The sequence below is a fragment of the Epinephelus lanceolatus genome, chromosome 2, assembly GCF_041903045.1.
Source record: "Epinephelus lanceolatus isolate andai-2023 chromosome 2, ASM4190304v1, whole genome shotgun sequence".
Classification (NCBI taxonomy): Eukaryota; Metazoa; Chordata; class Actinopteri; order Perciformes; family Serranidae; genus Epinephelus; species Epinephelus lanceolatus.
The window spans coordinates 27805606-27820406 of record NC_135735.1 but is presented as its reverse complement, the minus strand read 5'-3'; the positions used below and the strand labels follow the sequence as shown (position 1 = coordinate 27820406).

The following is a 14801-nucleotide window of genomic DNA, read 5'->3' as shown; positions in this document are numbered from 1 at the left end:
AACATCAAAAACCAAGGTCATGCTGCAGTAGGTGATTTTTTAGCCCTCTCATTTTCCTTTGGTAGTTGATTTTCTGAGTATATATCAAAAACTATCAAATTCATGCTGCACTGACTGGGCAAGTCACGAAACACCGGACAGATATACGCACTTAGGAAATGAATGGTAGCCTGCAGGATGGTTATAGTACCCTTTACACTGCCCCATTCATGAGCTCACACTAGACTCCTGCAAGGATCAGGAGCAACCTATTCACAGTTAGTCATCATAACCTGACAACCACACTGGGAAAAGGGTAGAGGGCGGGACTAGATCGAGCACTGTATTTTACATATTTTTATTCATGTGTTTTTTCAGGCAACACCATGCTATTTCTTCCCATTAACAATACTTAAATATGAGTTGTTTTGTTAAATATGAGATGTTTATCACAGTCATTTTTCAAAAGAAATAATCAGGATGTTGTGTGTACAGATGTAGATGTGGGAAGGTGTCATAACATCTGGTGGTCAGTCGAGTTGTGACAATGAGAGTGATGTCACAGAAATATGTCCAGCAGAAAGACATCATCCATAAAAAAGGGGGAGCTTCGACATTGTTTTCTTAACTGCAGATTTCTCTATATTTGCCCTCTGCTTTTTCACTGCTTGTGGTGGTTTTCACAGATGTCAGCCAGCCAAGCCTCAGGCGAGATACACATATACAATCTGACAAAATAAGTGACAAGTCTTGCACGGGAACAAATGAGATGGAGGAAGACGTGACTAAAAATACACTCTGTTAAAAAAAAAAAGCTGCTTCCTGTAGCTTTACAGATCTGTTCCCAATCAGGGCTGGGTGATGTGGAGAAAATCAAAAATCACAATATTTTTCATCAAACACCTCAACATTGATATTGTGAGGATATCGTAGGCTTTCAAAAAATAACGACACTTAATCATCAGTATTGTCGATATAATGACTAAGTGGGTAAAAGCAATAATAGAACAGCTAGAACAGTCAGGGAAATTCAGAAATTTATGTCACTGTAACTTTGTAATGCAAAAGCAGGAAAAGACAACATACATGATATAACTGTATACTATAAAATTATTATTATTATTATTACCTACTCTCATATCACAACATCAACACAATAGTAATACTATATATTACCCAGCCCTATTCCCAATGCCATACCTGCCTCTAGAAAACCCTAAAATGTCCATTGTGTAGGATTTAGGGTTATCTTCTAGGAGAAATTGTATATAATAATCATAATTTTGTTTTCATTATTTTATAATCACCTAAAAATAAGAATTGTTGTGTTTTTTGTCACCTTATAACGAGCTGTTTATATCTAAATATGGAGTGGATCCTCTTCCACAGAGTCCGCCATGTTGTTCTTTAATAAATCAAATGCTGGCTCTAGATTTGGCCACAGTTCTCCCACACAGGAGTCAGCGACCTTAGGCACGTGTGCCACCATTGGTGCAGCTTAACCAGTGGTACACTAGGAATAAGTCTGCAAGAGAGTTTCTTTGCAAATATGGAAGTGTTAAATACCATTTTGAAACCATATGTGAGAAAATTTTAAATACTCATCAAACATGCTGGGTACCTGGGTATGGAAAGCAAGCACACATCCTCAAAATGTGAGCCGATACTAAAAATAATACTACTGAAGCAAGCTATCTCACTGCTCACTGCATGGCATTGGTTTGAAAGAAACCACGGTATTTAGCATCACACATGAAGAGAGCATAGATGTGAATAACATATCATGTTTGGCTGTGCGTCAGTCAACAAAAGGTGAAATGGACTGACACTGTATTGATAAGGCACACTGATTAACAAGAAAATTTAAAAATGGCACTTCATATCAAAATGGTTTCTGACCCCTGTCTTTCAAGCTTGGATGGACAAACCAAACACTGGTGCCACTAAATCTTATAGACCTTCAAAGGATAATTCAGGTCTATTGAAACCTTGTCTTTATTTCCATAGTTTTTGTCATCAGTTATGATGACATCACATTTACCAAACTAATAGCTGAGATGGTGACATCAATATAAGTCTGACAGGGCTGGAAACAAGTGGTCAAGCGACTGCTTAGCTAGATGTAAACCAAGCACAACTAAGGCAAGAATGGGAGGTCAAATTTGAAACAGGAAGTCAGTCTGTGAACTGCGATGGATGTTTAAGCCCCTTTCAGTTTGCCTTTTACCATTCACCTTTGTCTTCTCTTCCAAATAAGTTTGACTTATGTGTTTTTTGTTCTGTAATGATCATATGACTGTTCATTCCTCTTGCACCATAGTAACTATAGCAATTAAAGTGGCATGCACAGTGTAAGCGTAACCAATGAAATTGATGGCCAAAACCAAAACAGTAAGACCCAAATTGTAATAAACCAGAATTATATTTTCTGCTGCACTGGCCCACACATATAACCCATTTCCTGTCACCCTTGTACACATTTTTGTAAAATCTGATTCAGAGCCTTTAAGTTGCGACATGCTGTGTATCACACAAAACAGAGAGGACATCATCACCCACTGCTCCTGCCAACTGCAGACTTTATACCACCTCTCCTGCCCCTGTTAGTCTCTTTTAGCCTGTATGACAGATGGGCCCGCTGCATCGCTTCCTAACTTAAACTCCGCTATGACCAGCCTTTTTGATAATTAGAACAGATGAGAGAATATTAAAAGAGTGAAGAGCGTGGCAAAAGCAGACAAAAATACCAGAGACCAGATGCTCAGTACACCCTGCCACTTGGTGTTCAGGCCAGTCCGCTCTTCGGATGCAAAATGGAGCAGATAATGAAATGAGTGCTGTAATGACCTGAACACAGGCTGGACATTTCTACAAAGGGAGGTACAACCACAGAGCCACAAACTGAAGATCAGTGCGGGAGGGCTGCAGAGAAACATCAGAGTCTTTGCAGTTTTATTGCTCTATCTCTTCTATAACAATAACAGGGTGGAGAGACAAAAAACTGCTTAACTACAGCAGCCTTTTGTCCTGGTTAACCCATACAGCTCTTTAAGTCGTTAGATTATCGTACACATACACACACACACACACACACACACACACACCTCTGGGGCCCTTCCTCTGGCACCTGAGCCTTCTTATACAGGCCACACAGTGCAGTGAGCTTTTATAGTAGTGCACTGGAGCACACAAAGGCCATGGCTGCAGCGGCGGCAGCAGCATCTGGGTTGTGAAATGCCTGCCACACTCTCAACCCCATGTCTCCCTCCACAGCTGGGGCTCACCCAGCTAGAGGGGACCTGCGACAGTCAGAAAAGCACGGACGATAAATGATGACAAAACCCTTGTGTTGTCGGGGTCGCTCTGGAGCAAATGGCCTGGGGGGAGACATGTGTGAGAGTGGAAGTGGGAGGAGAGGAAGAGGAGAAAAAAGCAGCTACTATCATGAGACAAGAAATGACTTGGGCTACATTAAGGCATAAAATGAAACAGAAACTTTTATTGGGTTTAATTGTAGAGAGAAGGTAGAAAATGTAATTGTTGAGCTAAATAATCCAACTTTCTAGCAATAATAAAATGCTGGCAACGCGCACGGTGTTTCATGAGGAGATTACACTGCTTTAGCGTCTTAGACATGAGTTGGAAAGTTTGTTTGCAAAGTAATCTAGGCCACAGGCAGCAGTGTTTGTTGGCCAGCTCTGTGAGAACAGTGGGAGGAGGGAGAAGACGGGGCACGCTGCTGCCAGCAGCACGGAGCAGGATTATTGGAGTCTGGACAGAGAAATTTTTGGTGGCTGTCTCGTGGTGATTTACATTTGTGGCTATAGCTGTATTGTAGTTTCTGTTTCTGGGAAATGATCGTGTAGATTGGCTTGTCTTATGATTTATTTCTTTCTTCCCTAGGACTCAAATTTATATAGAGTTATGCAGGGAAAGGGATAAACACATTTAGATGCTGCCATCCAATGAACATGAAAGCAAAACCATTTTAATCACTTTTTATGTTTGTAGTTTCACATCATCATGTGCATATGAATGTTTTCAGCCATGCTATCAGCGTGGCTCTAGGGATGGCAGTGTTGGTGCCAGCTAATTTTGGTCCACATTTAAATATCTCAACAACTATTGGATGGATTGTTATGACATTTGATACACAGACATTCATGTTGCCCAGCAGATGAACTCTACTGACTCTGGTGATCCTCTGACTTTTCCTCTTGTGCCTCCATGATGCTGTAATTTGTGTTTTTTACTGAAGCTGGCACTGTCGCCAATTCAAAACTTGCCTCTGGAACAGGCTGATCACTCGTCCTCCAATATTGCTGCTTGCAGCTTTTCCCAGAACCTCTCATCCAAACAACTTCACACTCAACATGCGCCTTCTTGGGTCCTAAATCAAAAGCCATCAGTCTGGAAGTTACATTGCCGATGCTTGAAATGGTTGAGTTTGCTACAGTGTAACACCTCTCGCTCTCGTCATCTGTTCTTGAACGTACTGTAGCGAGCAATGCAGAGCGAGCTGTACCCAGCATGCTGTGCGGCAGTGTTACAGTTAATAGGGGACCCCTTTCAAAACACAGTGTGTCCATATATTATTGATAGCTCTCACACTGATCGCACTCAGTGCTGCACTTCCTTGGGTCCTCAACAAAACACCCGCTGAGTGTGATGTCGATTGGATGAATGGTTGTCGAGAAAATCAGACAGACAGGTAGGGACTCCTTACAATTTAATTAGATGTTTCATTCACATTGCTCTCAGTATGATTGGTGATAATTTTGGTCTTTTCATTTAACTGGGTGGTCTGTGCAGTAGAAAAATGCTACTTTTGAAATTGGTGCTCTACGGCCAGAGAAAACATAGGAAAAGAGGTAGAAAACCTACAACTACCAGAATGCACTACACCACACTGGACCAGTAAACATGTGGGTAGGTGAGGCAATGCGAGTTGTTTGTTTTGACACAGGAAACAATATGGAGGCCTGCTGGTAACAAAAGATCTCGAATTACAGTTAAACAGTACACTAAAATATGTTTCTGAAAATCTGAAAACATTTTAGATAAGAAATAGGTCATCTTGGTTTATCTTTGATCAATACTGCTTAGTTTTACTGTTTGATCTCAGTTTTTTTGGCCTCCATTGTTACTATTGAGTTAAAGTAAGTGGTGGCCACTGTGTTCACAAATTCTTCAATTACAGCTAAACATTCCACTGAAATATGTTTTTGAAAACATTTTACTAATGAATTAGGTGATGCGGTAACAGAATCTTGGTTAATATTTGATTAGCACTGCTTAGTTTTACTGTTTGATCTGAGGACAGAGAGAGGGACATCTCTATCTCTCAATTTGCCTCTATATGAAAAGTACAACCTGTTTTTCAAGCAACAGCCCCAGAACCAGTGAAACTGGGCAGATTTGTGCTGGGTGATGAGCAGGGAGATCTGGGAGCTGGTAGGTGGACTGTAATTCATTTACACACACTACTCATGTATGATACAAAGCTTGTTGAAAATCAACAAAGTATCCCTTTAATGATGTTCCCATTAGTCTCAGCTGTGATAATTTTCTGTGCTAATTAGCAAATATAATCACACGCTAGACAAAGATGGTGATCATGAGCAGCATTATACCTGCTTTACATCAGCACAAGCATTGTCATTGTGAGCATGTTAGCATGCTGATGTTCGCACTTTGCTCAAAGCCCTGCTGTGTCTAAGTACGGCTTCACAGAGCTGCGAACACGCCTGTAGACTTTTAATCTTGCTCTGTTCTGTGAGTGTACAGGCTGGACGGGTTCTCAGCTTGGTTTAGTTCACTGAATGTGCGCATAAACCCGAAATGGTCACAGAGAGCCGACTTTAAGTCCATGTAATCTCAGGCTATATCAGGACTGCTACCTCAGGTGTTTTCCATTTGTGGTTAGTCATTGTGTGTGTGTGTGTTGTATGACTAACATCATTAATGCACGGCCGCACGCTGTTGAATAACTACATGGTGGAATAGGCAAATAACGTTTGGGGGGGTTTAAGGTTTAGGCAGAGGTGGTCATAGGGAGTGGAGGAGGGAGCACAGCCAGAGCTGGATTAACTGTTTTGAAGGACACGCTGGGGACATAATATATAAAGCCCCATATTGCAATATTCACACATTACCCTACATAGTATGCCGTGATGAAACCAACACAGGCAGTAAATAGAGCTGCCAGGAGTGAGAAAAATATCAGTATTTATAGAGGAGCTGGAAACATATGTGGAGTCCCAGTTATGCAGGATGATAATGAGATTTGCTGATTTGGCTCGGCATCAGTATTATTACATCTGTTAATATTCATTTCCAGTTCTCATTTGTATTCCAGTAGTATTTAAGTATAATTTATTTCAGTATTATTTATTATGTCAACCCCAGTTGCTTTAATGTGAATATCTCACTATCTCCATTGTCAGCAAAAAGGCTCATGTGCCTGTGTTGGCGCAGTGATACACAGTAACGTCCTTATTCCACATCTATGGAATTAAGAATATTGAATTTTTTTCTTTTCTGATAATGTGATGTCTTCTAAGGGCCTTGCTTATAGATTCCATGTCCATCGCTCTGCTGCAAGAAGCATGATATATGGTCGTCCAGAGGGTATGTACTATAGGAGAGTCAGTAGGTTGAGAACTCAAACTTCACACAGAGTACTTTCTGTGGTTTATGCTCATTAGAAGAGCTGGCGCCTACAGAGCTGCAGTCAGAGTAAGAGATGCAGTTCAAGGAGAGTGTTGGAGGTAAGAGTAATGAAGGCATGAATGAATTTAAACAAGCTCTCACACCGTCCTCTCTCCCACTGCCCTTCCATTCCCCTCGCCAGCTATCTAAGCACGCCGTTAGTGTTAGTACAGCTCCACAGCGCTGTATTGAACTGCTAGCAATAAACAGTAATCAGCTCCACTCATATGTGTGCACTACATCAACAGAGAGATTAAAACATTGACGGATGGAGACAGCACCTCTGGCTAAAATCGATAGCAGCTTACATACACAGCTGGTATGAAGCTAATAACGAATAATGTTGCATTGATTGCAACGCCGAGGTGCACCCATTGAGTTACAGAGAAAGGGTTGCGGCAAAGAATAGAGCGCATGGAGTGGGTGGGTGTGGGGGGGTCGTACTCACCCATAAGTGGTGTTGCTGGCCCTCTTACTTGCTGCCCTGGAGCGGCTGGACTTCAACTCTCCACTCATGCTCATGTCTGCATGGAAAAGCAACCAATTAACTTTGTGCTGATACAGTAAAGAGCATCATAACAAAACACAACAGGGGTACAAAGCACACGGAAGAACGTTCAGATGATAAACTAACCTGAAACCTCTCTGGATCGACTGGTTGTGTTTATCCTGCACCCAGAATTACTCTTTATTTGAGCATAACGAACCTAAACCGCTGTAGCTGCTGTCATGATTTGACATGATAATGACTGAAGGGCTGGCTAAGACTGACAGTGACTGTTTTCCATGTGTATCTATCATCTATCAATCTCCGTTGATTGCTTCTGCCACTCCGAGCCAGCTGTTCGCCTCCATTTTTGTCTCCTGTCTGCAAGCAAACATCAGAAACCTGGTGCAGCTTAAGACCTGTCTCAAAAGCCAAACCCCATCTCTCTCTCCCTGTGTGCTCGTGCGTCTCTCCTGCAAACACCCCTGTACACATGTACCAATGGGCCATTTAACCACGAGCCATCTTGATTACAGGATACGCCAACAGCTCACTGCTCACGTTGGTCGTGGCTCAGCAGTGATTTACCAAAGGTGAGTGTAAAAGAGAGGAAAAAAGTGAAGGAGTAAAAAGAGGAGGAGAGGAGAGGGGGCCGGTCTGACATGGACAGATGGGTGGTGAATGGAGTGTGACTGGGCCAGCTGCACATACACTCACACAGCGTGACTGTCAAATGGCTGGAAGCTACAATTAATTAAGTATGGGGTTTGAATGTGTGAAAAGAAATTTAGACACGTGTATGCGCCTTTACCTCCCACAGCAGTGATAATTTCCTGACAGTTTTAGTCAAACAGTGACCTGCTGGCTATAGCTTCTCTGCAGCCAACTCTGCTGGTTAGGAACTGGCCCCTGCTGCTGACACCTTAACTATTATTCGCCTGAGCTGTGCATGTATGCACAACCAGAAAACCACTACTGTGTGATAGATATGAGGAATATAGAGAAATTAAATATAAAAGAGGGCTAGGCAATACATTGATTGATTGATTTCTTTATTTTGTGTCATGCACACAATCATGTGCCCAACCCTCAAGGGTTTACAAGACGCCATCACAGTATCATTGCAGTGGTCAGAGGCAGTGGTTCCCAACTGGTGGGTCTTGGTCCAAAAGTGGGTCCCGGGTCCATTCTGAATGGACTGCAAGTGATTCATGAGTGTGTCAAGTTTGTAAAAAAAAAACAACTTTATTTGAAGTATAGTGAATTTCCGGGACAGAGCTTTTACTTTCAAGTGCCATTCTCTGCTGTAGAGTGAGTGACTAATGGACAGCTACATAAAGAGACAGCAAACTAGTTCAATGACATGGCCAAACGCAAGTACTGTATGACGCTGAATATGTTAAACTGTGTGGACCTTGAACAAATGACTAAGAAGGAATCTGGACCCAATGGCTGGACCAGTTGTGAATCACTGATTTTAAGTACATGTTATCTTACTGCTCAGTCCCCAAAAGAAATACTCTGCTTTCTCTCACAGGCCCGACAATCAAATTCAGCCACAAAAAAAGTTCCACTTTTATAGCCTAAGGCTAATTTTACATGGTCATCCTATCAAAAGAAATCAACATAAATGGAGGTCATTTTACTTAAAAGTACATCCCTTGTGTCTTCATATGCAGGACAGTAAAACAAAAAATGAGCCTCATTCTTAATTTCACCTTTATTGCACAACAAACAAAGTCTGTCCTCCTCTGGGGTCACATTAAATCTTCCTGTCTCTAAGGCTAATGGTAATGGTAATGTTCCTGTTCCTTTGTCTTTTGTTTGAATTATACTTCACATAAGGCTCTACGCTGCAGCTAATCTTTATGAGACATTAAGTTCATAATTTTGGGTTACACCATATATTAACAGACCATTTTTTCTCTATACATAAGAAACCTTTTGCTCCTATTCTCCCCGATTTCACAGAGTAACCTGTTCTGGGGTGTAAATGACAAGTTATTCAATTAAAATAAGAATCTCAACTCACTGGCCTAGAGATGACCGTGGGAGATGTCCCAATTAAATGGCTTTTTAGTAAGTCTCTGATCTGACATCTTCACAAGTCTATTCCAAAGCTGATGCACTTGAAGTTTATGTCTGATGTCTGGAGGTTCCCATCCCGTATCTACATTAATGGCCAAAACTGGAGTAAATTTATGGACTCCCAAAAAGGATCTAATTGATGCACAGTGTTACAACTTAATTAGTGTTAATGTTAGTGTATTAATGTTATATTTATATCATGATATGAGACTTAATATTGTCTTAAATTTTGGATAATGTAATATCCAAAGTGTTGTCTTTTCCTGGTTTTAAAGGCTGCATTACAGTAAAGTGACGTAATTCTCTGGACTTATCAAATCATTCTAGCTGTTCTATTATTTGTCTTTACCCATTTGATCTTTATACCTACATTACTGATCATGATTCATCAGAAATGTAATTGTGTAAATACATTGTGAAAGTACCAACTGTCAACCCTACAGTATTGTTGCAGGATCAACATTGCGGTATTTCGTTAAACATATCAGGAAATAAGATTTTTTCTCCATATCCCCCAGCCTTAATATAAAGAGATATTTTAGATATCTCTAAAACACAATTAAGTGGCAATATTTGTGTGTAGAAAATACTGGCATTATAAAAGATATGTTAGAAATATGCTAAATATAGCTTTTGGAATGTCATACCCAAACGAGTAGAGGCATTCATTGTTAATTTCACTCATTTAAAACAGTTATTTCAACTATTTCAGAAGTTGTTATTCAGCCTCTAAGGCCAGAAAATGAAACAGTATACTATAAGGCATATCATATTATTATACATATTACTTTAAAGTCACTTTGATAACTAGTTTCATATATTGTTACCCACCTCTACTGGATAGGCTGTACTGTTTGTGCACCAGCATAATATTTTATTGTGACAGTAACTGCACCCTCCATGACTAAAAGATATCTTTAAAAATATACTAGACAGTTCCTCATCCACACAGACTGGGACAGGGGTGACTGTGTGGCAGGAGAAAACTGAGTTTTATAATGTGTTTGCTGAGCGACATGACGACTGTATGATTGACTGCATGAAGAAGCCATTACACAGGAAGAGGGGAGGATGCTGCTGAGCACAGTTGTCTCGCTCTACGGGAGCAAAACCTCAGGAGGTAATCAGACTGTTATTTGGTAAACAAAATCCTATGTGCTACAATTAACTTCTCCAGTGCAGACTCCACACACACACACACACACATGCACACACACACCTAAACGGAAATACATACTCATATATTTATATTAAAAGTATTGATAACAGCTTTTATATTGAGAATTGCAATTTTTATGGAAGTTTGCTCGACTACTTAAACACAGAGGCCTGTATAAATATCACTTAAGGCAGTGATGATCTATATTGTGCTCAGTAATTGTGTTGACTGTGGTGATGATGAATGTGATGATAATAGCGATTGATCATTGTTGTTGCTGTGATGCAGTTATACATTTTTCCCTGAATATTACCTGTAACAGTAACACTTCACTTTAACCCACCTGTTTTAGCATTCATAAGCACTACATACACAATCATAAATAATTTAGAACACAGTATAATGTAGCTGTATGCAAATATGAGGATGTTTTAAGTGCTTATTAATGCGCAGTATTTGACTTCCTCCATGAGGATGTGGGCTGTTTTATCATATTACAGCAGTGTCATTAATTTACACACCAGCTTCTACTTACAGTATGGGTGCCCACAGGAAGAGTTAAAGTCACTGACAAATACATAAATGCATGTTAACTTTTAAATTATAGTGTTGTAAACTATGTGTCAAAATGCTTCAGTGCTGCTTGTAAAATATTAAATATGGGGGTGTTAAATTAAAGTGTTACCAATATCTGATCTTTTGTTTCTCATCTGTGCTTTTTAAAATGTATTCCTTTAATTTAATTTAATTCTAATGTTTCTTTTTTAATGTTTTGGTTGGGTGAAAAGTTTTGACTCTAACTCTACTTTTATGTGCAAATGACAGCACTAGTATAGCATATGGAAAACTGATTCTTGCATCAAAGACAAGTACTGTACATGATATTGCAAATCACAAAACTGTACGTATGGTGATATTATCATTATCATGGGTGGCATCGTGGCATAATAACATTCTGTAGGGTGCCATTATTCTCACTACAGATCAGCTGAATCAAAGACGAGCCCAAGAGACTCCAGTCCAAGTAGATCATACAGGAATCAGACAGTATATATAATAGACACTGTGCTTGTGAAAGAGGAGCAAAGGACACCAGAGGACACATCAAGGTCACACATGATCAGCTGTAATGAGTTAGAAAGCCTCCGCCTCTGCCACGGTCTGCGGTCTGTCACTGCAGTTTGTATCAGCGGATGTCAGGGTGAGTGCCACACTGTCGCTTCATAGTGAGCCAAAGTGGGAGCCCGCTTAATCACAACCTGGGAACATAATAACACAGTAACAACGTGGAGAAGCTTCTCTTATTCTGAATTATTCTTAATCTCCAGAGGAGGCGGGGGACCGGACAGCCTTTAAAGACCTCAGTCAGTCTGTCAGCAACCTGAAGTGTCCTCTCTACCAGCTCCCGGAAAACTGCTCTGTCTGAACCTGTGCTTTCACCTCCCTGTGTACACTCTATCAGGTTAAATTAAGTATTTTATTAATCTGTTTTTTGACATCGCTACTTAATATAAGGCTTCTTGTGATTCATGTACTGTATGCAATCAACTCAAGAAAGAAACATCGAGACAGTCATGGACGCTGCTGAAACTAGTGTACAGTATGTTCACAGACCTTTTTGGTAAGCAGCCTCATCTTCTTGTGCAAACACACCACTACTATCGTTTTCCTCAGAATATTACTGGTTGTTTGGAAAAAAAGGCACCCTAATTTGCTTTGAAACTTGTACCGACACACACTCACACAGCAAGACAATAGTTAACATGTGGTAATGGGCATAAGAAAATATAATTTACCACCGTATATTCTGTTAATCTGAACACTTTGAAGTCACTGATGTGTCGGAGATGGGATAATACCACGATCAGATAAAAGCATCACTCAATTTTCTGACTTCTACCATCGTTTTCTTTCCTCTTGATTCTTCAATTTTTCATGCAATGGATTGAAACACATTTTTTTAAAAATGTATTCTTCACCTCAAAATCACACAGCTGATTTCGGAGCGGAACACAAAAGCACAAGCTGATGATTGACACAAATATTTTCAGTGGTATTTCAATTTAAGAAAAAATTATATTTTGTTATCCTGCTGCTCGTACGTCTTCTTTTCTCAAACATTTCACCCAAAAAAGACAAAGAAGACAAAACAATTATGACTGAATGTCTTGGCAACAATAATTGAAACTATGGCAACTGAGAGTGCAAAATTGATTTCTCTTTAACTGGCTTTGGCAGATTTAAGAAACTATTTCATACCTTGGTGAAAACTGAAGTACGACACTTATTTTCTTTCTTTTTTTGTAGTGAACATTTTCCTTAATTACTGCCACTTCTTTCAATCTAGGCAATGACGCTACTAAAACTTTATAACTTTTTGATAATCTTAGCTCAGAACAAAGCTGTCCAGATAAAACTCTAGTTGCGATAAAGAAGCAGAAAGAGGCATAAGTACAAAATAAATTTCTCCACCAGGGTTTGTTCCATTCTTCAAATATGACAATGGTTGTTCCACTCGTATTTCACCTTAAACTTCCAATTAATTACATAATCAATTTTGTACATTATGTGCTCTGTTGTCTTACTCTCTATTTGCATCCTTGCATATTTAAACCATTTAATAGATCAGAAAAGAGCCTAGTTTCACTTGAATACGCACACAGCATTTTTAGCCCTCACTTGCCTCAAAGTTTATTAATCAGGCCACAGTCTGGCACCCCACATAGGAAGAGACGGTAGTTTGTCAAACATGGATGTAAAAGCACAGCGTGCACGCTTCTTGCTGCCAGGCTCCGCACTCTGTCATAGTGCATCCTCTCCATTTTTCTGTCTGCAAATGACCTCAGGTCATACTTAGAGCCAAGTGGCAACCATGAAGCTTTAGTTTCCACTCTCAGGACTAACTGCAGAGTAATCACAGGCGTCACTGTCAACATTAAACATGGATTATAACCTTAACAGATGAATAAAACGAAGCAGACAGGAAAGGTGGGAAAGGTTGATGTGAACAGACGGCATGTTGAGAGAGATGCCGATGTGAGTCAGAGAGAAAACCGATCTCTATACACAACAGTGGTGAAACATGAGGTGAGTGAAAGCTCAGTGACTGTACGTGATCTGAGTCATAGACCCTGAAAAGATCTCACATCATGGCATACCACAGACAGACAACTTGAGATGAGTTTCACTTTCACTTTCTCAGCCTGTGTTGAACTCTGCTGAAGACTTTCCCAACAGACACTGCGAGTAGAGAGCTGTGAGTTGTAAGGAGATGCAGCAGCTCAAATTAGGACGTGTCCACTAAAGAGATGCACGTTTCATTCAACAGCTGAAAAAAGAAAGAATGCTTCAGTCCATCACCAGACATAATTAAGCCTTCGGATGTTTCTGTTTCACAAACCTTTGCACTCAGAGAGCAGGTCCTGACCTTGCTAGTGTGGAAGACAGATTGATTTGATCATACATACCTTCACAGTGTCTGGTGAACTTGTCAGAAACAACTCGTAATGCATCACAGTGTTAACACCATAACCTAAAACATCCCGGCACCAACCATCAAAACCTCAAACTGATTGAACCAAGGTGTAGGTGCGGAGAGAGACAGGAAAAAAACGTTCAGAGGCAAAAGTGAGAAGGATCGCGGGATCCAGATGAGCAAACACAGGCTCAGTCTGTGAACAGAAAGGCTTGAGGGAAAGATGGGAGGGGAGGGCAAAACATGAGGCACAGTGGAAAAAAATTGTCTGTCAGAAACACAGTGCTGCATGCAAACACCCACTGACACATGCATAAACACACCAACACACAGGGATAAACCCCTGTATACTCACATCTTGGGCTGAACAGGGTCATATCAGGAATGCAAAACAACCAGGAGAGGATTTCTTTTCGTCTCTCTTGCAACTCTCTCTTTTTACGTCCTCACTCTTGCTGTGTGTGTATGAATGTGTGTGTGTGCGTTCAGGCTGCCATTTGGCTAACTGCTGTGATACTACTGAGTCAGTGACAAACCAGCTAGAGAAGCACCAATGGGATGTACCAAATGTTTTCCTTTGGCAGGGGTGGATAGGGGTGCACTGGGCTGTTCCATTAGCAGGAGAACTGGCAGGAGGATTGGATGAGTGTGCAGCTGGTTTCCCCTCAGCAACAGGAGCTTGGCTGGAGCTCAGGGCTTACAGATCCCAGCCAGGCGAAGAGGAAGCTGACGGAGTGTGTGTGCATGTGTGTGTGTGTGTGTGCATGTGTTTTAATACACATGTCAAAGAGCAGCAACCTGATGATGGACTAAGAGTCTCATCCTACTCTCTAATGTGCTATGTGTGAGCTCAGTCCTGCGTGTTCTTTAATGAAGCAATAGGAGAAGATATTCGGTCTCAG

The 14801-nt window shown here is 40.7% G+C and overlaps 1 protein-coding gene across 2 annotated transcripts in view; it reads right to left on the bottom strand.

Annotated features, from left to right (window-relative positions):
• Positions 1-14426, bottom strand: part of LOC117267478 (uncharacterized) — a 50807-nt gene extending 36381 nt beyond the window's left edge. Inside the window, exons 1-2 of one of the 2 annotated variants that reach the window (XM_033643452.2) lie at positions 14255-14426; positions 7139-7214 (exon numbers count right to left, since the gene is read on the bottom strand). In XM_033643452.2, the coding sequence (XP_033499343.1) occupies positions 7139-7214; positions 14255-14276 (98 nt within the window). In that variant the 5' untranslated portion in view covers positions 14277-14426. Of the gene's footprint in view, positions 1-7138; positions 7215-13891; positions 14019-14254 lie in introns of those variants that run through there. The other variant, XM_078176050.1, reaches the window with a different exon arrangement.
• Between the last annotated feature and the right edge of the window lie 375 nt (positions 14427-14801).